Genomic DNA, 20450 nt, shown 5'->3' with positions numbered 1-20450 from the left:
GCATATGACAAACCCTCCACCAGAAAAATTGCGCAATGCACCTTTAAATCTAACACAAAACCTTTCTGTTTTTAATAATATCTTACGGCAATGTTTAATAGCTTTAATTGTACATGACAGAGTTGGGACCAAGTCGTTGTTTTGCAAGTCTCAAGTAAGTCTCAAGTCTTTGACCTCAAGTTAGAGTCAATTCCCAAGTCAAAGACAGTCAAGTCCAAGTCGAGTCCCGAGTCACTGGTTTATAAGTCCATGTCAAGTCCAAAGCGTCTGCTTTGAGCTTCAAAGTCATTTCAAGTCTTTAAACCAAATATAGCTTAGTTTTTGCAATTTATATGAATTTAAAGGTAAACTGTACTTAAAAGTCATGATATATTTATATATGAGTATTTATGTAAGAGTTGTAAAAATGCAATTTTTTCTTTTTTAAATGTTTTGACAAGATTTAGTGTGAACTAGTACGGTCAGAATAGAAAGAATTAAGGTTTAAAAGAGTTTAATAACAGTTTTTTTGTCATGTATTCTGCACTGAAATGGAAGGATCATGTTCTATGTAGTTCCCTGTTTTACTATATTGTACTGTATATTACTGTAGTACATTTGATGATACCATCACAGTACGTCAGTTACATCCAAAGAAACAAACAGAGGAGTGGGACGGACGTGTTCCAGTTTGTTCCTGTAAAATGAATCACTGCATTTATCAACTGCAAAGAGAAAAGTATTTTCTGAAAACAGATTTTTTTTTTTTTAGGAGAAACATCAAGTCTTCTCAAGTCACAGGGCTCAAATCTGTTTCAAGTCCCAAGTCATTGACCTTCAAGTTCAACTCAAGTCCCAAGTCTATTTTATCAAGTCAAGTCTCAAGTCCTAAAAATAGTAACTCAAGTCTGACTCAAGTCCAAGTCATGACTTGCAGGTCCATACTGTAATTTTGCACATCTCCAAAAAAAAAAACAAAAAAAAAAACAAACAAATGAGATATTATACCATTATTATAACATTTTCCGATATATCTCCTACCTGTACTCTGCTAAAATATGCACTCTTAGTTACACCCAGCTTCAATAAACACCTCAAATCGGCTAAAGTGTTTTGCTTAAGGGCAGAGAGAGAGAAAGGTGTCAAAACTGTACCATTTATTACATTTTAACCTGTGACAATAATGCATTTCTTTAGCCCTGGGCCTGTGCCGCTGCATGGAGACGTTTTAGTAATAATACAAATATAATGAACTGGCATCCACAGTGGGGTCGCCACAAATGGAGAATATTGGAAACTCTCTCAAGCATGTCAGCAGCCACCACACGTGTGCCTGCCGTGTTGCAAGATGAAGAGGCTGAACCGCGAGCCCCCTCCCCGTTCAGAATGTATGCCCCTTCGCTAAATCACACCCCACACGCACACACACACACATATATACGCATAGGCAACGACACACCCATAGACTCACATACATGCCACTGCACTGTAAAAAAAAACCTTTCAAACAGGTCCCCCCAGGCTTTGATGGATGGTTGCTGCGTACTCTACCTCCTGTTTCATACACACATAATCTCATTTGAGGTGAAGCCGGGTGTGTGTGTGTGTGGGGGGGGCACCTGGTGAGAGCCGGCACCAAAACAGGGCTAATAGAAGAGAGTCAAGCTGTCCTATTCTCCCCCCCATGTCAACTTAAATCCATTAGGACTTACTTAAAGAATACTTGGGGCTGGTAATAGCGGCTATAACCTTACACCATTTGTAACGTGAGGACCATTCTGAGACCAAAGTAAATGAGGAAAATAACATGACGTGACAAAAAGGGCACAAAGGGCAAAATGGAAAAATTTCACGCTATTACGAATCCAGGGGTAATGGATTCAAGGTTGCCGTTTTTACTATTTCTGTAAAATGCTTTAGCCTTACAACTCTGACTTGTCTTGTTGTGTTATTTTATTTATTTATTTATTTTTTAGTACTACTTCCAACTAGAACTATTGCTGTTAATATTCACAACCTAGGCTATTATTTTAAAGGGCCCATATTACACTATTTTCTTATCTATGTTATAATGTTGTTTCCTCATCAAAAGCATACCAGGAGTTGAGTTTTAATTCATTCACACATGTTTAACCCAAAAATCCTGCGTATTTGTTCTTCTCTCAGACAACAAGCACTCTGTTTCACCTTGTGATGTCATACAGGAAGTGCTTCACGGTGTTTTAAAACTCCATACAGCTCGACTAGAATCATAGCAATGATATCAGCCCTGGAATTGCCAATCTCTACTGAAGTAAAGGTATGAAGTAGAAAAGTAGAAGAGTAAATTTTGTGTAATATAGATTTTTATTATTATTTTTTTTTAATACATTATATTATCAGTAAACGGCACTGATTACACTAAATAAAAATCTATTCATAACAATCATTAGTACACCAATTTTCTTCTTAGGCATAATAGAATATCTTCCGATCCTGCTATGTAAAAATCTCACCAAAAACATCTTTAATCTTTAATCATCGCCGATCTCGCCAATCAATTTGCACCATTTGTCGGAACCATTACCTCCTTGTTCAAGCGGCTCCTGTCGACAATGGGAGCAAAAAGCAACGCATGCATTATTTATCCTGGACAATACTAATGTGTCTTAAGCAGCCGGGAGAGCCCTGTGCATCTTAATATTTAAGTGCCCTCTCTGTATGAAAGCAGAAAATCGAGAAGAGAACGAGGAGTGGGGGGTCGGCCTGTCACGATAACTACTATATAGACTTATAGTTCAATATAGAACAGATTGAACAATAATTTTCTTTTGAATTAGTGGGAATATTTGGGTTACTTTTCTGTACTACAATGAGATTTGAACTGTAGTAGGTTGAAATATGAACTTCTATGACTCATTATTGATACAAACTAAATACTAAAAGGTGTGTGTACATTCTCGGGTGAAGAGTCTGTCCAGTGTTTTTCTCCCTGGAAATGTTATTGCTTTGTCTGTAATGTTTCACAGTATGGCATTGAACCTTCTTATTCTCATGGAAAGTAAACCAGATCAAGTTACAAGTCAGATTTGTGGAGAGGCGACCCCGCTCACAGTCAGAATGCATGTTTTTCAAGGTATTTTTGAGCTCTAAAACCACATGTAATTGAATAAATGTAAGGTAGAGCAATTTAAAGTCATACTGTGGAACATTCCAGGCCGAGCAAAGACATAACCATAGAAACAAGCAGGTGACAGACCCCCAACAAAAAAGTTACACAATGCACCTTTAAGTGTTAAATGATTTCTGCAATTTACGGTACGATATTTATTGTGATATTTTAAAGAGGATAAAATAATTGTAGATGGGACTCTTTTGTGCTTGTAAAATACCTAGACAAGATTTTAGTGTGAATTATTACTGTCCTAATCCCAAGAATTCAAGTAAAAACACATTTCTTCATGCTGTTTGCACTGAAATGAATCATGGGATATGTAGTTCCCGATGTTTATAAGCTGTTGCTACTGTACAACAATGCATTTAAGCAAAGGAACTTGTGATTCAATAGATTTTGACAGCCCACGATGATACCATATCACGATATTTCGGTTATTGTTACATCCCTATTTTTAAGGGATAATTCCGCTTCATGGTTTGGTTTCAATATTATCGACTATTTTTTCTTACTTTACAGCCGTATATCTCTCTTTAAATCAGTTCTCGTGACTGGTCTAGTGGGGAGACTGCTGGGGATATGGACCAAGTGCCTATATCAGTCAGGCCTTTAAGGAATCAATGTGAACGTGAACCCGGGGTGAAGGTTGCTCCTATTAAACATGCTCCAATTACGGCTAACTTCTCCCTTGTCAACACCATTGTGAGGGCGCCCACTGACCCCGTCATCTTGGCCTCTCCCTCAATCCCCCTGTAATACAACATGTCAGACCAAGTGTCTTTTTTCGCCACCTGTCATCTCCACTTAATAAACAAGCTGACTTTGAGCTAAGGGGTTTTCCAGTTGACTGCCAGAGCAAGAAAAGGTAGCACATGTAAAGCAACATTATGAACCGATTTCTTTGATTTTCATTTTTTATTTTATTTTAAAGGTTCTATATTACATGGAATTGACTCTTGTGAGCTTTAAGTCATGCTGGAATGTTGTTACCTCATCAAAAACACCTGGAGCTGTGTTTTGTGTCACTCGCACATGTTTGAGTAGCTCTTTAGAATTAGTTTGTCTACATCTCCAAAGCTCAAAATGCTCTGGTCCACCTTGTGATGTCATGAAGCAGTAGTTTTCAACTTAACCACCACCTTTTATTTTTTGTTCAGTGGAGACGGGCAATTCTAGGTCTGAAGTTAAACAGATGGTTCTACTGAAGATGTATGGCGTTTAAAAACACAGTTGGAGCACTTCCTGTATTGCCACATGACATCACAAGTCGAGCAGAGTTTTCCATTTGAGAGAAGAACGCAGCCTAAATATGAATTGCTTATGTGTTGAATGTGTGAATGAAGCAAAACACACCTCCAGGTTTCTTTTTAACGAGTAAACAACATTATAACATAGATTTTAAAAAAGTAATATATGTCTGTAACTGTTAACGCCAGGTTGGACAGGGTGTAAACAGTTGCCCCTTGACGACAGGCCACATACCCCGGCGACTGTTCCCTTGACACCGCAGGCCCGTGTGCTGACAGCCGGCCATTCATCTGATTCATTGTATGTTTTCTCAGCAGTAACAAGGAGGCACTTACAGTATATATTTCGTGGCAAAAGGTACTTGAGGTTGGTGCTCAAGTTGAAGTACTGTGATTTCAAAACAATGTTAATCAAGTCCATGTAGGGCCACACAGCCGCAAATTATTGTATAAGGGTTCAAGTTCTTCTGAGAGAAAAGTTGTTTGAGTTTAGTTTTCTTCATGTAAGTCAAGCATTGTGGTGTTATATAAAAACAACTACACCCTACAGCCAGTGAGAATGGCAGCCACATATAAGGGAGTCTGCCCCAAGACAGCTTTGGTATCAAATGAAACAACTCTAAGATCAAATATTACTGCGAGTACTGCTAATACTACTACAAACATGGTGTTGTGATACAAAAATTTCAAGCTATATTTTGATACAAACGAAAAGACTCAATACTTAATACTAGGGATGTAACAATAACTGAAATACCATGATATCGTATCGTCAAAAGTCTCACAATAATACCATGGGGTGTCACAATATATCAAATTACAATATCCTCCAATATCCTAGTACCAATAGCTAATAAACATCAGAAACTACATATCCCATGATTCATTTCAGCGCAGACAACATGAAGAAATATTTTTTACTTGAATTCTTTGGATTATAACAGTAAATAACAGTAATAATTCACACTAAATTGTTGTCAGGGTGTTTTAAAAGCAAAAAAAGCGTCCTATCTACAGTTATATCAGCTACTCCAAAATATCGAAATAAATATCGTACCATGGCATACATATCGTGATAACATCATACTGAGAGATTTTGATATCGTTACATCCCTACTTACCTACTGATTCCGAGACCACAATGATGATTTTAAAGCACTTCTTTAGGCAATAGAATGTGATTTTCAACATTAAATCATGGTACTTTTGTTTCGGTCTGTAATGTCGTCCAGGAATGTTCCATAATGGTCCAGCTATGTATCTCTGTTTTTAAAATTATTTTGACACTTTTAACAACCCTACAACTGCATTTCCTTTTCCTGCTTCGTGAAATAAATCCTCTTTAAATGCTCAAATGTTAAAATGTAGTTTTCCATTGAACAAAAACAACAAACAACACCACCATGAGCCTTCCGCCACCTGTTTGAATTACATCAAGGCTGCAAACGACCTCTGACCTTTGCGACAAAACAACAGTAAAAGCGAGACTCTTAAGGTTCGCAGTCTGCCACACTTTCTTTGCAATTTTGATGGGCTACAGTGCAGTAAACACAGCACCATTGTCTCGCCCATTAGTCTCACAAACAGCCTGTCTTCGTGTTTGATCCATGTTGTGATCCAACTTGTCGGCTGCGTGGACTATTCCCCAGGGCGGCACCAAGCTACAGCTAAAGCAATGTACGCACTTAACTGGGCCTAGCATCTCCAGTCAATACCAGCAGACAGCGACGGAGAAGCTACAGCGAGCGTACATACCGTAAAATCTCTGGTAAAGGTCAATATTGCAGTGGAGAGTCAGCCTTAGAGAACACACAGTATGCATTCTAGTGGCTTTATTTCCTCTGTGAACATGCTTTCGGTCACCTTGGGTTTGACAGGTCCACCCCTTGCCTCACTCCTTACGCCGAGTTACAGGCCAGATCTGTGGAGTTGACCTGCTCACAATAACAATGCGTGTTTCTGCAGTAGTTTTGAGAAATAAAAACATCTGTAATTGAATAAACACAATACATATTTACTGTATTTATTGACATACTGTGGAACATCCCAGGCAAAGCAATAGTATCACCATGGAGACGAGCAGAAAAGTTACACGGTGCACCTTTAAAATAATGTCTACATCCGGAAAATATACTTTGTAAACTTCACCTCTGTTTCCTTTGAGGCGTTTGGGTTTTGGAGCTCCCTCTGCTGTCCGCAAAGGGAATTAATTAGAATGTAAACTAATTAAGTCCTTATCTCCCCATGCTAATAGAGCCATGCATTCATTGTGAACACAGTTTTAACGCAGAATGAATCCGGTGATGGTTTATGGGCTTACAAACAACATTTAGTTTGATCTGACTCAGCTAAAAGGGCAAAAAATGCAATCGGAGCATTTTCCAGAGCTCAAAGAAGATTGTAGGATACATTAAACAAACATGAATGAAATGAAATACAACTCCAAGTATATTTTTGATGAGGGGACAACAATGTAGCATGATTTAAAGGTCAAAAGAGTAAATTCTGCATCATAAGTGTTATTTAACAATGCAAATATGAGTTACGAGGCTCCGTGATTGACAGTGTCACAAAGAAAGGCAAAATCGCAAACATGAATGGGGCTTTATTCCTGCGAAGCTGGATCTAATGCGATCGCTGTGAGGGTATGAAATGCAATTCCACTTTCAATGACGTTAAATTGAAAGAAGCGGTGAGAATAAGGTGGCATCCTCGACACTGCCACTTACAATCAGTGGCGTGGAGAGCAATCAAGATGGCGTGTGGCTTAAATTCACAAACCTGTTCTTTCCTTCACCTCTTCTTTTCCTTTCACATTTTTTCATTCTCTTTTCAAATCTTATCATGACAAATGGAGCTGGCGTGAATTCAGCTGGGAAGACCTAACTTCGCTCCTGAGTTTACCTGATGCAGGGCCCACCTTCTCTCTTCTCCTCATCCTCTCATCATCCCCTTCACGCTACTCATCCTCTCATTGTTCCCTTCACTACCCTCATCCTCTCATCGTCCCTTAAACTCTCCTCATCGTCTCATCGTCCCCATCACTTTCCTCATCCTCTCATCATCCCGTTCACGCTGCTCATCCTCTTATTGTTCCCTTCACTGTCCTCATCCTCTCATCGTCCCCTTCACTCTCCTCGTCCTCTCATCGTCTCTTAAACTCTCCTCATCCTCTCATTGCCCCGTTTATTCTACTCATTCTCCTCATCCCCTTCTCTCCTCATCCTCTCATCGTCCCCTTCACTCTCCTCATCCACTCATCATCCCCTTCACTCTCCTCATCCTGTCATCCTTCACTCTCCTGATCCTCTCATCGTCCCCTTCACTCTCCTCATCCACTCATCATCCCCTTCACTCTCCTCATCCTGTCATCCTTCACTCTCCTGATCCTCTCATCGTCCCCTTCACTCTCCTCATCCCCTTCTCTCCTCATCCTCTCATCGTCCCCTTTACTCTCCTCATCCTCTTACCATCTCCTTCACTCTCCTCATCCCCTTCTCTCCTCATCCTCTCATCGTCCCCTTCACGCTCCTCATCCTCTCATCGTTAGCTTCACTCTCCTCATCCTCTCATCATCCCCTTCACTCTCCTCATTCTCTCATCATCCCTTAAACTCTCCTCATCCTCTTGTTGTCTCTTTCATTTTTCTCATCCCTTAAACTCTCCTCATCCCCTCATTGTTCCCTTCACTCTCCTCATCCTCTTTATCATCTCCTCACTCTCCTCATCCTGTCATCATCCCCTTCACTCTTGTCATCCGCTTATCGTCTCCTTCACTTTCCTCATCCTCTCACCTTCCCCTTCACTCTCCTCATCCTCTTATCATCCCTTCACTCTCCTCATCTTCACCTCTTCTACCTCCAGCGTCCAGGCCCCGGGGGGGGGGAAGACATCTCCTAAACACCATCTAACCAGCCGCGCCCTTCATCTTAAAGTCTTCTGTCGGTCTGAGCGCTAAAGATAACTCATTATCAATAAAACTACTAATACTTTCTCTTTGTGTGTGTCTGAGTCTCTCCAGGTTGAAATGTAGCAGATGAGATTTCAGTTCGTTCGATCAATGCTGTTCACTTCCATGTAAGGGAATGCATTGTGCTGAGATACAGTATGTGAGGTAGGACGGGGACAGCGGGTGGTATTTGATATTTCGTTTGCCCTTTTGGTTTCTTGGCATCCGAAATCATTGTTTCTGTTCTACAGCTCCTAAACCTCCCAATGTCTTAATATATCATTTTAATTGCTTGTACTGCCTAACTGTACTAACCTTTTTGAGAAGAAATAATCGTAAAAATGCATTCTTTGTTATGAAAACTAAAAAAGCTGACTTACACTGAATCTGAACTTTTTAAATTTATTTATGAAATCAAATTGTAATTTTTCTAGGTGTTCCAATTGTGATACTGTACAGGTATGTTCAAAACGTAGGATTCAGTCAGAGTACGCACTGTAAACAACTCCAGAAACATTAACATTTGTGAGAAAACTGGAATATAAACTTTAAAAAGCACAGCTAAGAATCCTATGCGCATTTGTAAAAGTCTAAACTACGGATACAACTCAATTCTTCTATAAAAAGACAGGATATTTTGTTCACTGCAGCCTTTGCGATTTGAAACTTAACTCAAAGTTTAATTCAATCCTGATTAATAGTGCAGCTCTATGTCATTGTTTTGCATTCTCCTGCTGTCTCTATACAGCCCATAAGTCTTTAGTTACTTCTCCCCGACTTCTCTCATTCTTTCTATAACCATGCGTGCTGTGAATCAGGTAAGTCTAATCCTTAGATTAGTCATTGCCTTCCAGCACAACACATTCAAATCGCCAAACCAAATTACAGCTCAAAACGCTGCCCGCTGCAATTTCGTGAGTATTACCGAGCGCGCTTACTCCTTCCATTTTTGCTTTTGGAACATAATACAAGAAAAAAGCTGGAGCAGTCGCAGATTGAATTCGCTCTAATAGATCCAAAACAATTGTGATAAAATTAGCCACAGTCGGGGGTATAACAGCACCATGCAAAGGACAAACGCTAATAATAATAATGTTGCTATAAACAAGCTAGCTCATTGTGCATTATCTAATTCATCACTAAAAGATTTCCACACTGATTTTACACTTTCAACTACAATTCTATTTTGTTGTTTCAGAGTCGAGTGTTATCAGGAGAAAGGAGAAAAAAAGAGAAAAAAAGGACATGTTCCGTTTCGAATCTATGAAGCGACTGCTGCAGGCACACCTCCTTTTGGAAGGCAGGGGGATGACCAAACACATTAGAGCTCCTGTGGAACCTCTTATCAAGTAATTACCTTGGCGAGTTCAGTGAGTGACTGGCTGCTGCAACTGTTTAACAGATAAAATCACGCGCCGGCTCACGGGGGAGTTTGTTGCCTTCAAAACACAAGTGGTAATGAGTGGCACAATTAAAGGAAATACACAGAGGTGCAGATAATGGCGCTAAATTGCTTAATTCTACATGAGGCCTTATAAAATAGGAAGGGGGCTCAGTTCCTGGGAGCTTTCAACTTTCAATTAAGGCCTGTTGTGGTTTTTCAAAAGGTGTTCAGTCAGTAGCTGCACATTGTCGGATACACAAATGAGCCCGGAGGCGAACAACTACATTTCCATATTGGTTTCCTGATCTCCCCCAAGCACACTCACATCCTATGTTTTGGTTACAAACGCCAGACAGGTGACCTCCATTTGCATGCTGGCGTTGTTCACCCTGCTCTGGGTCTGCGGCCTATGTAAATCAGGTGCGGGCTGGCCGGCGAGCGCCTAGAAAAGGAGGAGTAGTTGAAACACAGCGGGCCAGGTTAAGGGCGATGTCCAGTTGCATCCTCCCCGCGGCGGTGTACGCCCGGTCTAAGTGTGCGGAGCTATGGTTGTGCTTGCCCCGAGGCGCCACACTGCAACAAGCTGCTCTGGCTCACGGCTGATTAAAACTGATCTACCTGCCGCGAGTGTGGGGCTTTGAAGTGTGAGGATAAAACAAATGCCCACGGTGATGGTTAAGCGATTGTAATGCGTGCTGTATAGTGGCTGGTATGGTGTCATTTTGTGTAGATAGCAGAAAATAGGTTGCGAATGGCCAAGAGGCTTTTTTTTTTGACGCTGGGATGATTTTAAAGAGGGGGAAAAAAAGACTGGAAAATGCACTCTAGTGATGTGTTTATCAATACTGATGGTGGCATTGTAAAGCAGTGTTTCCCAAAGACTGGGTCGCAACCTTTAGGTGGATCGCAAGAGATTTTTGGGGGGGGTCGCCTTGTCACGATCTGCATGTAGGTTGAAATGTTAAGACATTTGTGTAATTATGTTAATGTCTATTTTGTTCTAATATTGCTGGTTCAATTGAATGTTGAAAAGAAAAAGAAATGGGCTACATTTAATGTCCAAATAGGCGACTGATGGATCCCATTTATTACAGATTCAATGACTTTAAAAAGTTTAAAACTTAAGTAATACTAACTGTTCAGAGAAACATGATCACTCAATAAAGCATACATATATGTTCAATAATGGTCAAATCTGATTTATGAATAATGTCTATTGACTTGGGTTGCAAAGGTTTGTGACTTTTAAATTACATGTCCCCAGAAAAAAGTTTGGAAACCACTGCTGTAAAGTATTGATTCTCATGCTGAAATATCAATACTGTTTCAATATGAGATTCTTCAGAAAAGTTTTGGTCCATTTTTGTTTATATTGTATACTGTTGTTTATATTTTAGTTTTTAGGCTCATGTATAAAATACTGACAACACAGTAAATTTTTTGGGATGCACCAATCCAACCTTTTCAGTTCTGATACCGATTCTGATCCCACAGCTTTAAGAATCTGCTGATACATGATCAACCGATACCAGTGCAGAGACTGAAAACAACATTTATTTACTAAAATCAAAACAGACAAAACTCTCAAGTAACTACAGAACAACTTTATATAAATAGAAGTTAAAGCATCAAGAGGTTTAAATGAGAGTTTTACAACAATTTATATTCCAAACTAGGATATCAGCAGAACCGATATTTGGCCAATATCCAATTCCAGTATCAGATCGATGTATGCCTATTTCAAACTGAGGTGGACTAAGATAAAAACTCTTTTAAATGTTAAATAAATACTTAATGAGAATGGAAAAACCTTGAGACTCTGGAATTCCTCCACAAAGGTTTAGAAATCATTATCATCTTGTAAACTCGGATAAGAACTACAGAATCCAGTGTAAAAACTCATCTACACTCGTGTCCAAATCACTAATTACAAGAAGATGGTTTAAAGTAAAAATCCCAAACTCAAAGTGAACCACACTTGGCTAAGCTTTAAAGCGCGGCGCTAAAACAAATGCTAATGGTGACGGCTAAGTGATTTCATTGCTCACTGCATTATAGTTGGGGCTGGCGTTATTTTTCTGGCAATGTAAAAGGTACCGGAACTGCAGCCAAATGCAATAAAGTTAAGTGTTCTGTAAAGTGCACGCATCAGTCTTTGAGATGTAAGAACAGGTATGCGCTGATCAGATGAAGCCCGGGCTCTCCTCCTAGCGTGCCATTGCGAGACGGGGTTAGAAATTATGAATAGCTGTAAGCCACAATCAATAGAGTTACAGGAAGAAGATGAAATGTCAACTCTCTTTGCGGCTGGGACGTGAGGCTCACTCGAAGCTCGCTTGATGACTATTTAAATGTCTCGAAAAAAATCAACCTTTGCGAGCCTATCCGCTGCCTTCAGTTGCTTAGTTACCTGCACTTATGGTTAGATTAGATATAGGAGGGAAACTTGATATGTCTTAAGATTACAACCCGTGGCTTGTGTGTGTGTGTACGTGTGTGGGGTGGGGGGACTAGCGGTTCTATCTCCCCGAGCTCTACCCTTGTGAAATCCCTCGTGAAACAGTAGGGGCCATTCTCCATCGCGCTAACAGGGCTGCCTTTCTTCTCGCCATGTCCCTATCTCTCTCCAGCAAAAGCCAGGGAGCAGTAAAAAGAGAAGGGCTTGTGGTTTAGGGTGTGTGTGTATGGCGGTAATGCAGACAAGAAAATCTCCCTCAGCATAAATCAAAAAACCAAGGTCTAAAACAAGGCGAAATCGGGATGAAGCCAGGACTTAAAAAGGGATCATGATAAATTAAGACCAAACGATGACAGCTAATATTTAAGCAGAACTTGGTGATTGCTAAATTAAGTCGTAACCAAGGCAAAATGAAGAATGAAGAAGAAGTAAAAAAAGACTGAACCAGGGGCTAAGCAACAAAAACAGGAGTACAAACATTACCAATGATCAAACTCCATACATACCAACAAAAAAACAGCCAAACCTAACCAGTAGATTAAGATTAAAACAGCCTAACCCAGGATTTAAACATGCACGATGAGGGTCTTCCAACTGCTTGTCTCCATGGAGATGTTCCACAGTATGGCATTAAGCTTCTCTATGTCTATGGAAACACATGTCTCCATAGAAACAGGTCATAGCCAATCAAATTAAGAATGTGTTTTTAGCAGTAAAACACGTGTAATTGAATGAAGATAGTTAGGTTTAATGACTGTGGAACATTCCAGGCAAAACAATCACATGTAGAGATGCAGTTGGCGAACCCCTCACCAGATAAAAGTTACATAGTGTACCTTTAAATCAAAGCTAAACTACAATAAATATTATATAAATGTGGACTTCAACATTGTGCCACTTACACTGCAAGAAGTCAAATCTTTCCAGGTTGAAATGACTTGAATTTAGAAAATGAAATTTGATTTGAGTCAATTTCCTGATCTCCCAATGGAACAAGTACTTAAAATACAAAAATGCATCTTGTTAGTTTGAAGATAAGAAAAACAACAACTCTTTGCACTTAAAATAGGAAATTAAATCTTATGTTGTTTGGACTAAGAAAGAAATACGTGTTCCGTCGGTGGATCATTTTACTTGTCAAGTCAAATCTAGTCAAATCAAGTTAAACGCTGTTAATTTGAATCATTTAAGCTTATCTCGACACTACTTTTTGCAGTGTAATAATCGCAGTAATCTTATGTGCAGCCATGTTACAGTTTGAGAACCTGTACAATCCTTATTACAAAGCCTTTCAATCGACCGGATTAGCAAAACCAACAAGTACATCTCCTAACACGCGGCCTCCCTTCTTCCCCGCACGCCTCATGACTTAACTATTTTTAGCTCTCCAAAACACAGATCACGACCGTTATATTTAATCCGGTCATTTTAATACCATAATTGGAGCACAAAACATACTTTCTCCCAGATAACTCTCCAGTGCAGCTATTAAATTCTGGCCTATTGACCCCCACTGGAACAAATGCTTCACTACTTGGTTATTTACTGAGCCTGTAGGAAATAAAAGGGAGCACAGTTACGACTACGCCTAATATAGTAAATGGGCTAAGACACATAACAGAATATTGCAGACTTTATGGGCCGCAAAACCAGACAAGTAATTTGATTAAATTTGAATATCCAAATGCGTAAGAGTAGATAGGAAGTAGGCTGTGTTTGGTCAAGGAGGGTATTCGTTTCACTTGAAATTTGAGCAATTATCTAAAAAGTTAATTGAAAAGTGCACTCAGAAAAGCTCTTTGGCTCAACTGTTTTAATTAAAGTTTTTGAAGTGGGTTGGAAAAAAATAGATGATTAAAATACAGTGCTTGCTCCACAAGAAAAAAAAGAAATATTTGGGAAAAAAATTAAAACATTGCTTATTTTTGGCATTTATTATTATTAGTATGCGTGTAGTGTATTCATGCTATACTCAGGAAGGGCATCTGATGTAAAACTCATGCCAAAACCATTTGCAAATCAGCGCATACCATAAATCACTATTAAATATCTATGACACCGCCAACCCAGACACGCTTAAAGGAAAGAACTAGAAGCCTGTAGCACATATTTGCTGCACAACCGTCGAAGTGGAACTGAGAGGTCGAAAAATCCCAAACAAAATAACTAAGCCATTAATCACAATCAGGGTTTGAAAAATTGAGTTAGCTGATATATTGAATTGAGGTCATATCAAGCCAAGGGCCCGGCCAGGCAAGCAGGCAAGGCAGGCAGGCAGCGTATATAGCCTATGCAGTCCATTTACTGGTGCATAACTGTAGACCCGCGGGTAAATAAATAATTATATAAGTGGGGAGTAGTGACACACAATACATGCAGCGAATGGAGTGCCCTTTTAATTATGCACGAGACATCGGAAAGCAACAGCACTCCTCACACTCCGGCAAGCCAGCTCACTGAACACTGTTAGAAAAGGCCAGCACACAGGAAGCCAGAAGAGAGGAGAAAGAGAGGAGAGGTATAAGGAGAGAGAGAGAAGGAGGGAGTGAGGGATGAGATTTAAAAAAGACATGACGACTTAAAAGCAGGGAGGGGTATTGTAAAAAGGAAGACTGCAAGGCTGGTGTATAATGCGGTTCGCAGTACAGTACGCAGTAATAATGGCGGCTGGCGTGTGCCTGTTTGCACCTTTAACTGTTAAAATCTCGTATACTCTGACTTATATAGTCCTTTGTACGTGATTGGATGTCTTTTATTGTTTTTTTGTTTGGTCCTGGTAGTCTAGTAGTTTACTCCTTATTTATTCCTGGATCTATAGAAACTCAGTTCTTTCTGATGTGGTCCTCTGTGTGAAAATTCTGAGAAATGCTGCTGTGGAATACAAAGGAACAGTCTTTAAAGGAAAAGAAAAATGAAAGCGAAGGAAGTAAAGGAAAAAAAAACAACAATCCAGCTAAGAGCAGCTCCACAAATGTACAGTAGGGGCGCTGACACCGGTAAGATCAATAATTCATTAGACTAACAGAGAAAACATCTGCAACAATAGTGAGGTTTTAAACAAAATCAGCTAATTTAATAACCCAGCTTACGGCGTACGTTGTCTTTTATTGATTCAGATATGTCACTTGCAGCTTAATAACGAATGGGAATAATGGTTGCTGAGAAAGAGGAGGGGGATGCGATAGAGAGCGGTCGACGTTTTTATGAGAAAAATAAGACGTGGCTGTAACATGAAACACAATACAGGATATGATGTGATAAAAATGTCCACGTAGAATGATTTGACCCTGAATCAGACATGACGCCAAATGCTACCTCCTGGACACATGTTTCCACTTAAGGCTAAAGAATGTAAAGTCCAGAACTGTACAAAGCCAAGTCTATTTTGCCTCCAACTACCTTTGAGCTGAATGCTTTGACTATTGCAAGAGAAGAAAGGCTAGTTTGACATGGCTAAAGGGGAGAGAAGGCTATGGCAGGCCCGTGCTTCTACCCTCTGGGAAAGAATAACTGCAAAACACTCCCTTATGCGAGCTGTCTATCGCACGTTCGCCGAGGTTAGTGCTTGTGACAGCCCGGGCTGCGAAAGCAAACTCACGCTGAGATGAAAAAGTTAGTGTAACATAATCCCCTTCCTGATCTAAACCTTTAGCTTTCTTTGCTGCTTTCAATGGACACAAGTGAATGGCACTCCAAACCAAAACAAATCAATAGCGTTAACTTGACTCAGATTAGCACCATAAAGGCAACAAGACTACTGAGACTAGCCCTGTCAGAACGCATTATGGCAGAGAGGAGAGGAGAAACAAACATACGACATATAAGTGGAAGGGAAAGGAGAGGGTATAGAGAAAATGACATGTCTTTGCTTCTTACCTGTTTGTTGTATTTGTTGATGGTTTGACTGCTGTACTCGGAGCAGTGGTCGGATCCTAGTGATATGTTATCTCCGGTGCCCACAAAGGTGTTGGCAGGGGGCAAGTCTTGGACAGCTTGGTGCTTTTTCCCCGCTGTGGGAGACTGAGGGTGCAGCTGAACCGTGGGCAGGGGCGAGCTGGACTTGTAGTGGCGTGCCAAGTCCGGACTGCCGGGCCCTCCGTTGACCGAGCGGTACCTGCCCATACCAGGACTGTCCGAGAGCTTCTCGCTCACGCCGTCGTAACGCTGTCCGTTAGGCTTGGAGGCTTCGACGGTGACGATGCTGCTGTAGAGTGGCTGCTTTGATTTCTGCTTCTTTTTGTCCTTTTTGGGTTTCTTGGATTTGTCGTGCTGCTGCGGTGTGAAGAAGTCCTCGTGGTCCTTTTTGCCAGCCTCGTATCCGTTCTTGTTCTTTGGGCGGCAGTAGCGGGCCATCACGACCACCAAGATAATTAGAATGACAGTCATGATCCCAGATACAACTCCAATTACGATGCTTAGTCTCTGCTTGCTGAGGTCATAGTTGGGGTCACCGGCTATGTTAGTGTTTAGTGAAGTGCTCAGACTCCTCGCCACTTGTGCGTCCACTATGGTAGAGTTGGATAGGGTCTCGTTCACATACACATGCACAAGAGTGGTGGTGCTTTGCGAGGGCTGCCCACTGTCATTCACTTGCACTACCAGCCTGTGGAGCCCGTAATGCTTTTGCTCTAGTTTCCCCACAAGCGATATGACCCCAGTTCCTCCATCGATCTCGAACAGTTTGAAAGGATTCCCGCCAATGATGCTGTAACTGAGGTCAGCGTTGATGCCAGTGTCACTGTCACTAGCTTGGACTGTTCTAACCACTGTTCTGATGGTGCTAGAGGGTGGGAGGAGCGTGTAAGAACTGTTTATAGGGAAGTTAACAGTGGGGGCGTTGTCGTTCTCATCCATGACGAAAAGCGAGACAGTTGCGGTGGCTGACCTAGGAGGATCCCCGCCGTCTACAGCTTTGACCCTGAAAGTATAGGTGGTTTTCTGTTCTCTGTCAAACGACAATGTGGAAAAAATTGTCCCTGTATCATTCTCAATAGAAAAGATGTCCTCTTCCTCCTCGATGAAAAGACTCATCTCTGCGTTCTGGCCTTTGTCGGCGTCAATCACCGTTACCATGCCGACCGGACTGTTGGGCTCAAGGTTCTCTTTCACATAAAAAGTGAACACGTCCTGCATGAACTTTGGCTCGTTGTCATTTTTATCCGCCACCAGGATAACCACAGTGGCTGAACCCTGTAATATAGGAAGGCCCTTATCTTTGGCGATCACTTTAAATTCATACCTCTCTTTTTGTTCCCTGTCCAAGATGGTGTTTACTCTGATGTCCCCACTGTCAGCATTGATAGAGAAGATCCCATTTACAGCAGCGTCTAGGGAATAGGCAATTTCTGCGTTCTTGCCGCTATCTGCATCTATGGCCAGTACTGTTGTGACCCTCTCCCCGGGGGCATTGTTTTCTGGGAAAGAAACTTCCACTACATTCTGGCTAAAGATGGGTGGATTGTCATTAGTGTCGCCTACTTTCACTATAAGGGAGTTATTACTTGCTAGGCTGGGGCTTCCGGAGTCTACAGCCACTATCACCACATTGTATTCCTGTGTGGCCTCATAGTCCAGAGCTGCCGAAGTGTGGAGGAAATATTTCTTTTTATTCTGCTCTCCCTCCATCTCACTGGCGGGCTTTAGCTGAAACGGCACATCCCCTACCACTGTACACGTCACGATGCCATTCTCCCCTTGGTCCCGGTCTGACACTTGAACCAAAGCAATGGGCGTGTCCACAACTACGTCCTCCGCCACATTGGCTACACCATCTTTTAGGAATATGCGTCCAATCTTGCGTATCTCTATGGCAGGGACATTATCGTTCTCATCTTTTATGTTTAACACTACTGTGGCCTTGTCCATTTTGGGGGGTTGTCCGCGGTCACGGGCCATTACAGTAAACCTCAATTGGCTCACTTCTTCACGGTCAATGCGGTGCAGGACACTAAGCCACCCCGTGCTCTCATCCAGCCTCAGTAACCGCCGCACTGACTCTGTGGCTGCTCCAAACACATACTCTATCTGACCGTTCACCCCCACGTCCGCGTCGGCTGCCTTTAGCTGTAATATGGGGGCCCCGGGGGAACTATTCTCGGGCAGGTCAGCCTCGTAAACGCTCTTCTCAAAACGGGGGCTGTTGTCGTTCACGTCCGTGATCATGACCATAAGGATGGCCTGGGAGGAGCGTGGCGGGTCTCCTCCGTCTCTAACTCTCAGTGTGAGTTCATAAGAGTCTCTCTGCTCTCTATCCAAGGCCCCTTTTATAATGAGCTGGGGCTGCTTCTCCCCGTCTGTGGTGTCAGCAACTTGCAGTTCAAAGACGCTGCTCCTGCTCGCGCCCTCGTCAAACCGCCTCTTGCCCGAGTACGAGTCCCCAGATGAGCCAGAGCGTCTCGGGGTCTCTCCGTTGTCCTGGATAAGCTCATAACGCTCTATTCCGTTCCGGCCAAAATCTCTGTCAGTAGCAGTGGGCAGCAGGTATAGGGTTCCAATGGGTCTGTTCTCCTCCACAGACAGCGTCAGGACAGGGGAAGGGAAAGACGGCGTGTTGTCATTTATATCTAAAATGATTACTTTTCCTTCAAACAGGTCAACCCAGCTCTGCGCCGGTCCAATCACTGACACCTCAAAATCTATAAAGCATTCGTTCTCATCAAAAATCATCTGGCACTGCTGTAATTTCTCACGGTCTATCCGCCTCTCATTGGTGGTCAGCTCACCTGTGATGTTGTCTATTTTGAAAAAATCAGAGCCAGACTCAAGCGTGAATGTCACCTCACCGGACCCGGCCACGATGCCCAAGTCGGTGGCTACGTTTCCTACCCTGATGTCGGCGGGTCCCTCCTCGGCCAAGCGGTAACGCAGCACTTGCTTGGCGGCGGGTTGATGCACAAACTGCAGGATGAGCATGCAATAGTACAAATACTCCACTGCACCAGTAGTCCTCATTGTCCCCGTTGGAAATTAAAATGTCCGTGAATGAGCGAGGAAAAATATAAAAAAGAAAGTAGTCACTGCGTAAAAGTCCGAATGTAGACGGGTAGTGTCATTAAAAGAAGCCTCCCTTTCGGAATGCCAGACACTTCATCCTATACATCGCTCCTGCTGCAGTCATCAGCAGCAAGTGCACAGGCTCACGGCTCTTTCCTCCGCTCTCCCTCTCAAGCACTGCCTTAGGTCTCGTGTGATAAATGAAAAAAAAAAGCCGACGAGTAAATATCAAAAATGCGCAGGGGATGCCCAGAGCGCTCCAAACATTCTGATTCTCACGCGCGTAAAAGCCACAAATCAGAGTCTGAACTCACGAGTAAATGAAGTCCACGTCGCGCTGTATTAGTCCCAGTTTGTGGCTTTGGAATCCTCCGTGTGATACTCCCCAGTCAAAGGTATAGCCGCGTAGTTTTCAAACTCATCTCAAGGCGCGGTTAGTTGACAAGAAGCGGCGAAAAGAAAGATACCTGTCCGGCTCCGCTTTGAACGTGCTGCCCTCTCCTCATCCAAGTCACTTCCACACTGTGGAGACTAGTTCTCTCTCCTCTCCACAACTCCACACAAATCCCCGGAAAAGGCAAGCCTCGCAAGGACTCAAAATGTAATCCGTTTCAGCTTGCGTAAAAGGACACGATGGTTCAATTCCCGTGCGTTTCGGAGCGTTTATTTCGTCCTCGCACCTGCAGAAGCGCCGCATGTGTTGGCAGCCCCTATCTGCAGCACTGTGAGAGGGATTCACAAATGATATTGCAGTCTCTACCGCTCTCTCTCCTCTCTCTCTCTCGTTCTCGCCGTGTCCCTCTCCACTCCACCCCCATCGGCTTCCTTCTTCTCCCTCAGCAGTGACAGCGGTGGTGGCGCGTAAATAAGGGTCCACTCAAGTCTTGGTCAGGTCCTGTAGAAAATATTTTAAGAGAAAACCACTGACATAAGCGTGTAACTGGATATTAGACGTTGTATTTGGATACGTGCTGTGGGTGCTTAATTTTTGAAGCGATCACGTGAGAGCGAGACAGCTGGTCAGTTTCCTACTAAGTGTCCTCCGAAAACGCGACCACACAACCACCCACCATTTACGACAAAAAAGAAAAAAAGAACATTCACAAAACCTGGCAAAATGTGCAACGAATATCACCGCGTTGGTAACTTTTACGCGCGGCTCCGTATGCCTTTAAATGGCACCAAAGTGATCTAGCCAAGGGACGGGACAAGGTTTGGTGGTGCTCTGTGTCGGGACATGAATGCGTGTGGTCGCCCTTTATAAATAGTCTGAGGAATCTATACAT

The 20450-nt window shown here is 42.2% G+C and overlaps 1 protein-coding gene across 3 annotated transcripts in view; it reads right to left on the bottom strand.

The window, feature by feature from the left end:
* The window catches only part of pcdh7b (protocadherin 7b), a 208937-nt gene extending 189815 nt beyond the window's left edge, over nucleotides 1-19122 (bottom strand). For all 3 annotated transcript variants that reach the window (XM_020937825.2, XM_055156722.1, XM_055156723.1), the window contains exon 1: nucleotides 16048-19122. In XM_020937825.2, coding sequence (XP_020793484.1) covers nucleotides 16048-19122 — 3075 coding nt within the window. The remainder of the gene's footprint in view (nucleotides 1-16047) is intronic.
* Between the last annotated feature and the right edge of the window lie 1328 nt (nucleotides 19123-20450).

Source organism: Boleophthalmus pectinirostris, unplaced genomic scaffold (assembly GCF_026225935.1).
Source record: "Boleophthalmus pectinirostris isolate CB_2022bp ecotype Guang Dong unplaced genomic scaffold, ASM2622593v1 HiC_scaffold_20, whole genome shotgun sequence".
Lineage (NCBI taxonomy): Eukaryota > Metazoa > Chordata > Actinopteri > Gobiiformes > Gobiidae > Boleophthalmus > Boleophthalmus pectinirostris.
Note: the sequence above shows the minus strand (reverse complement) of the source record. Positions and strands in the feature narration are given on the sequence as shown.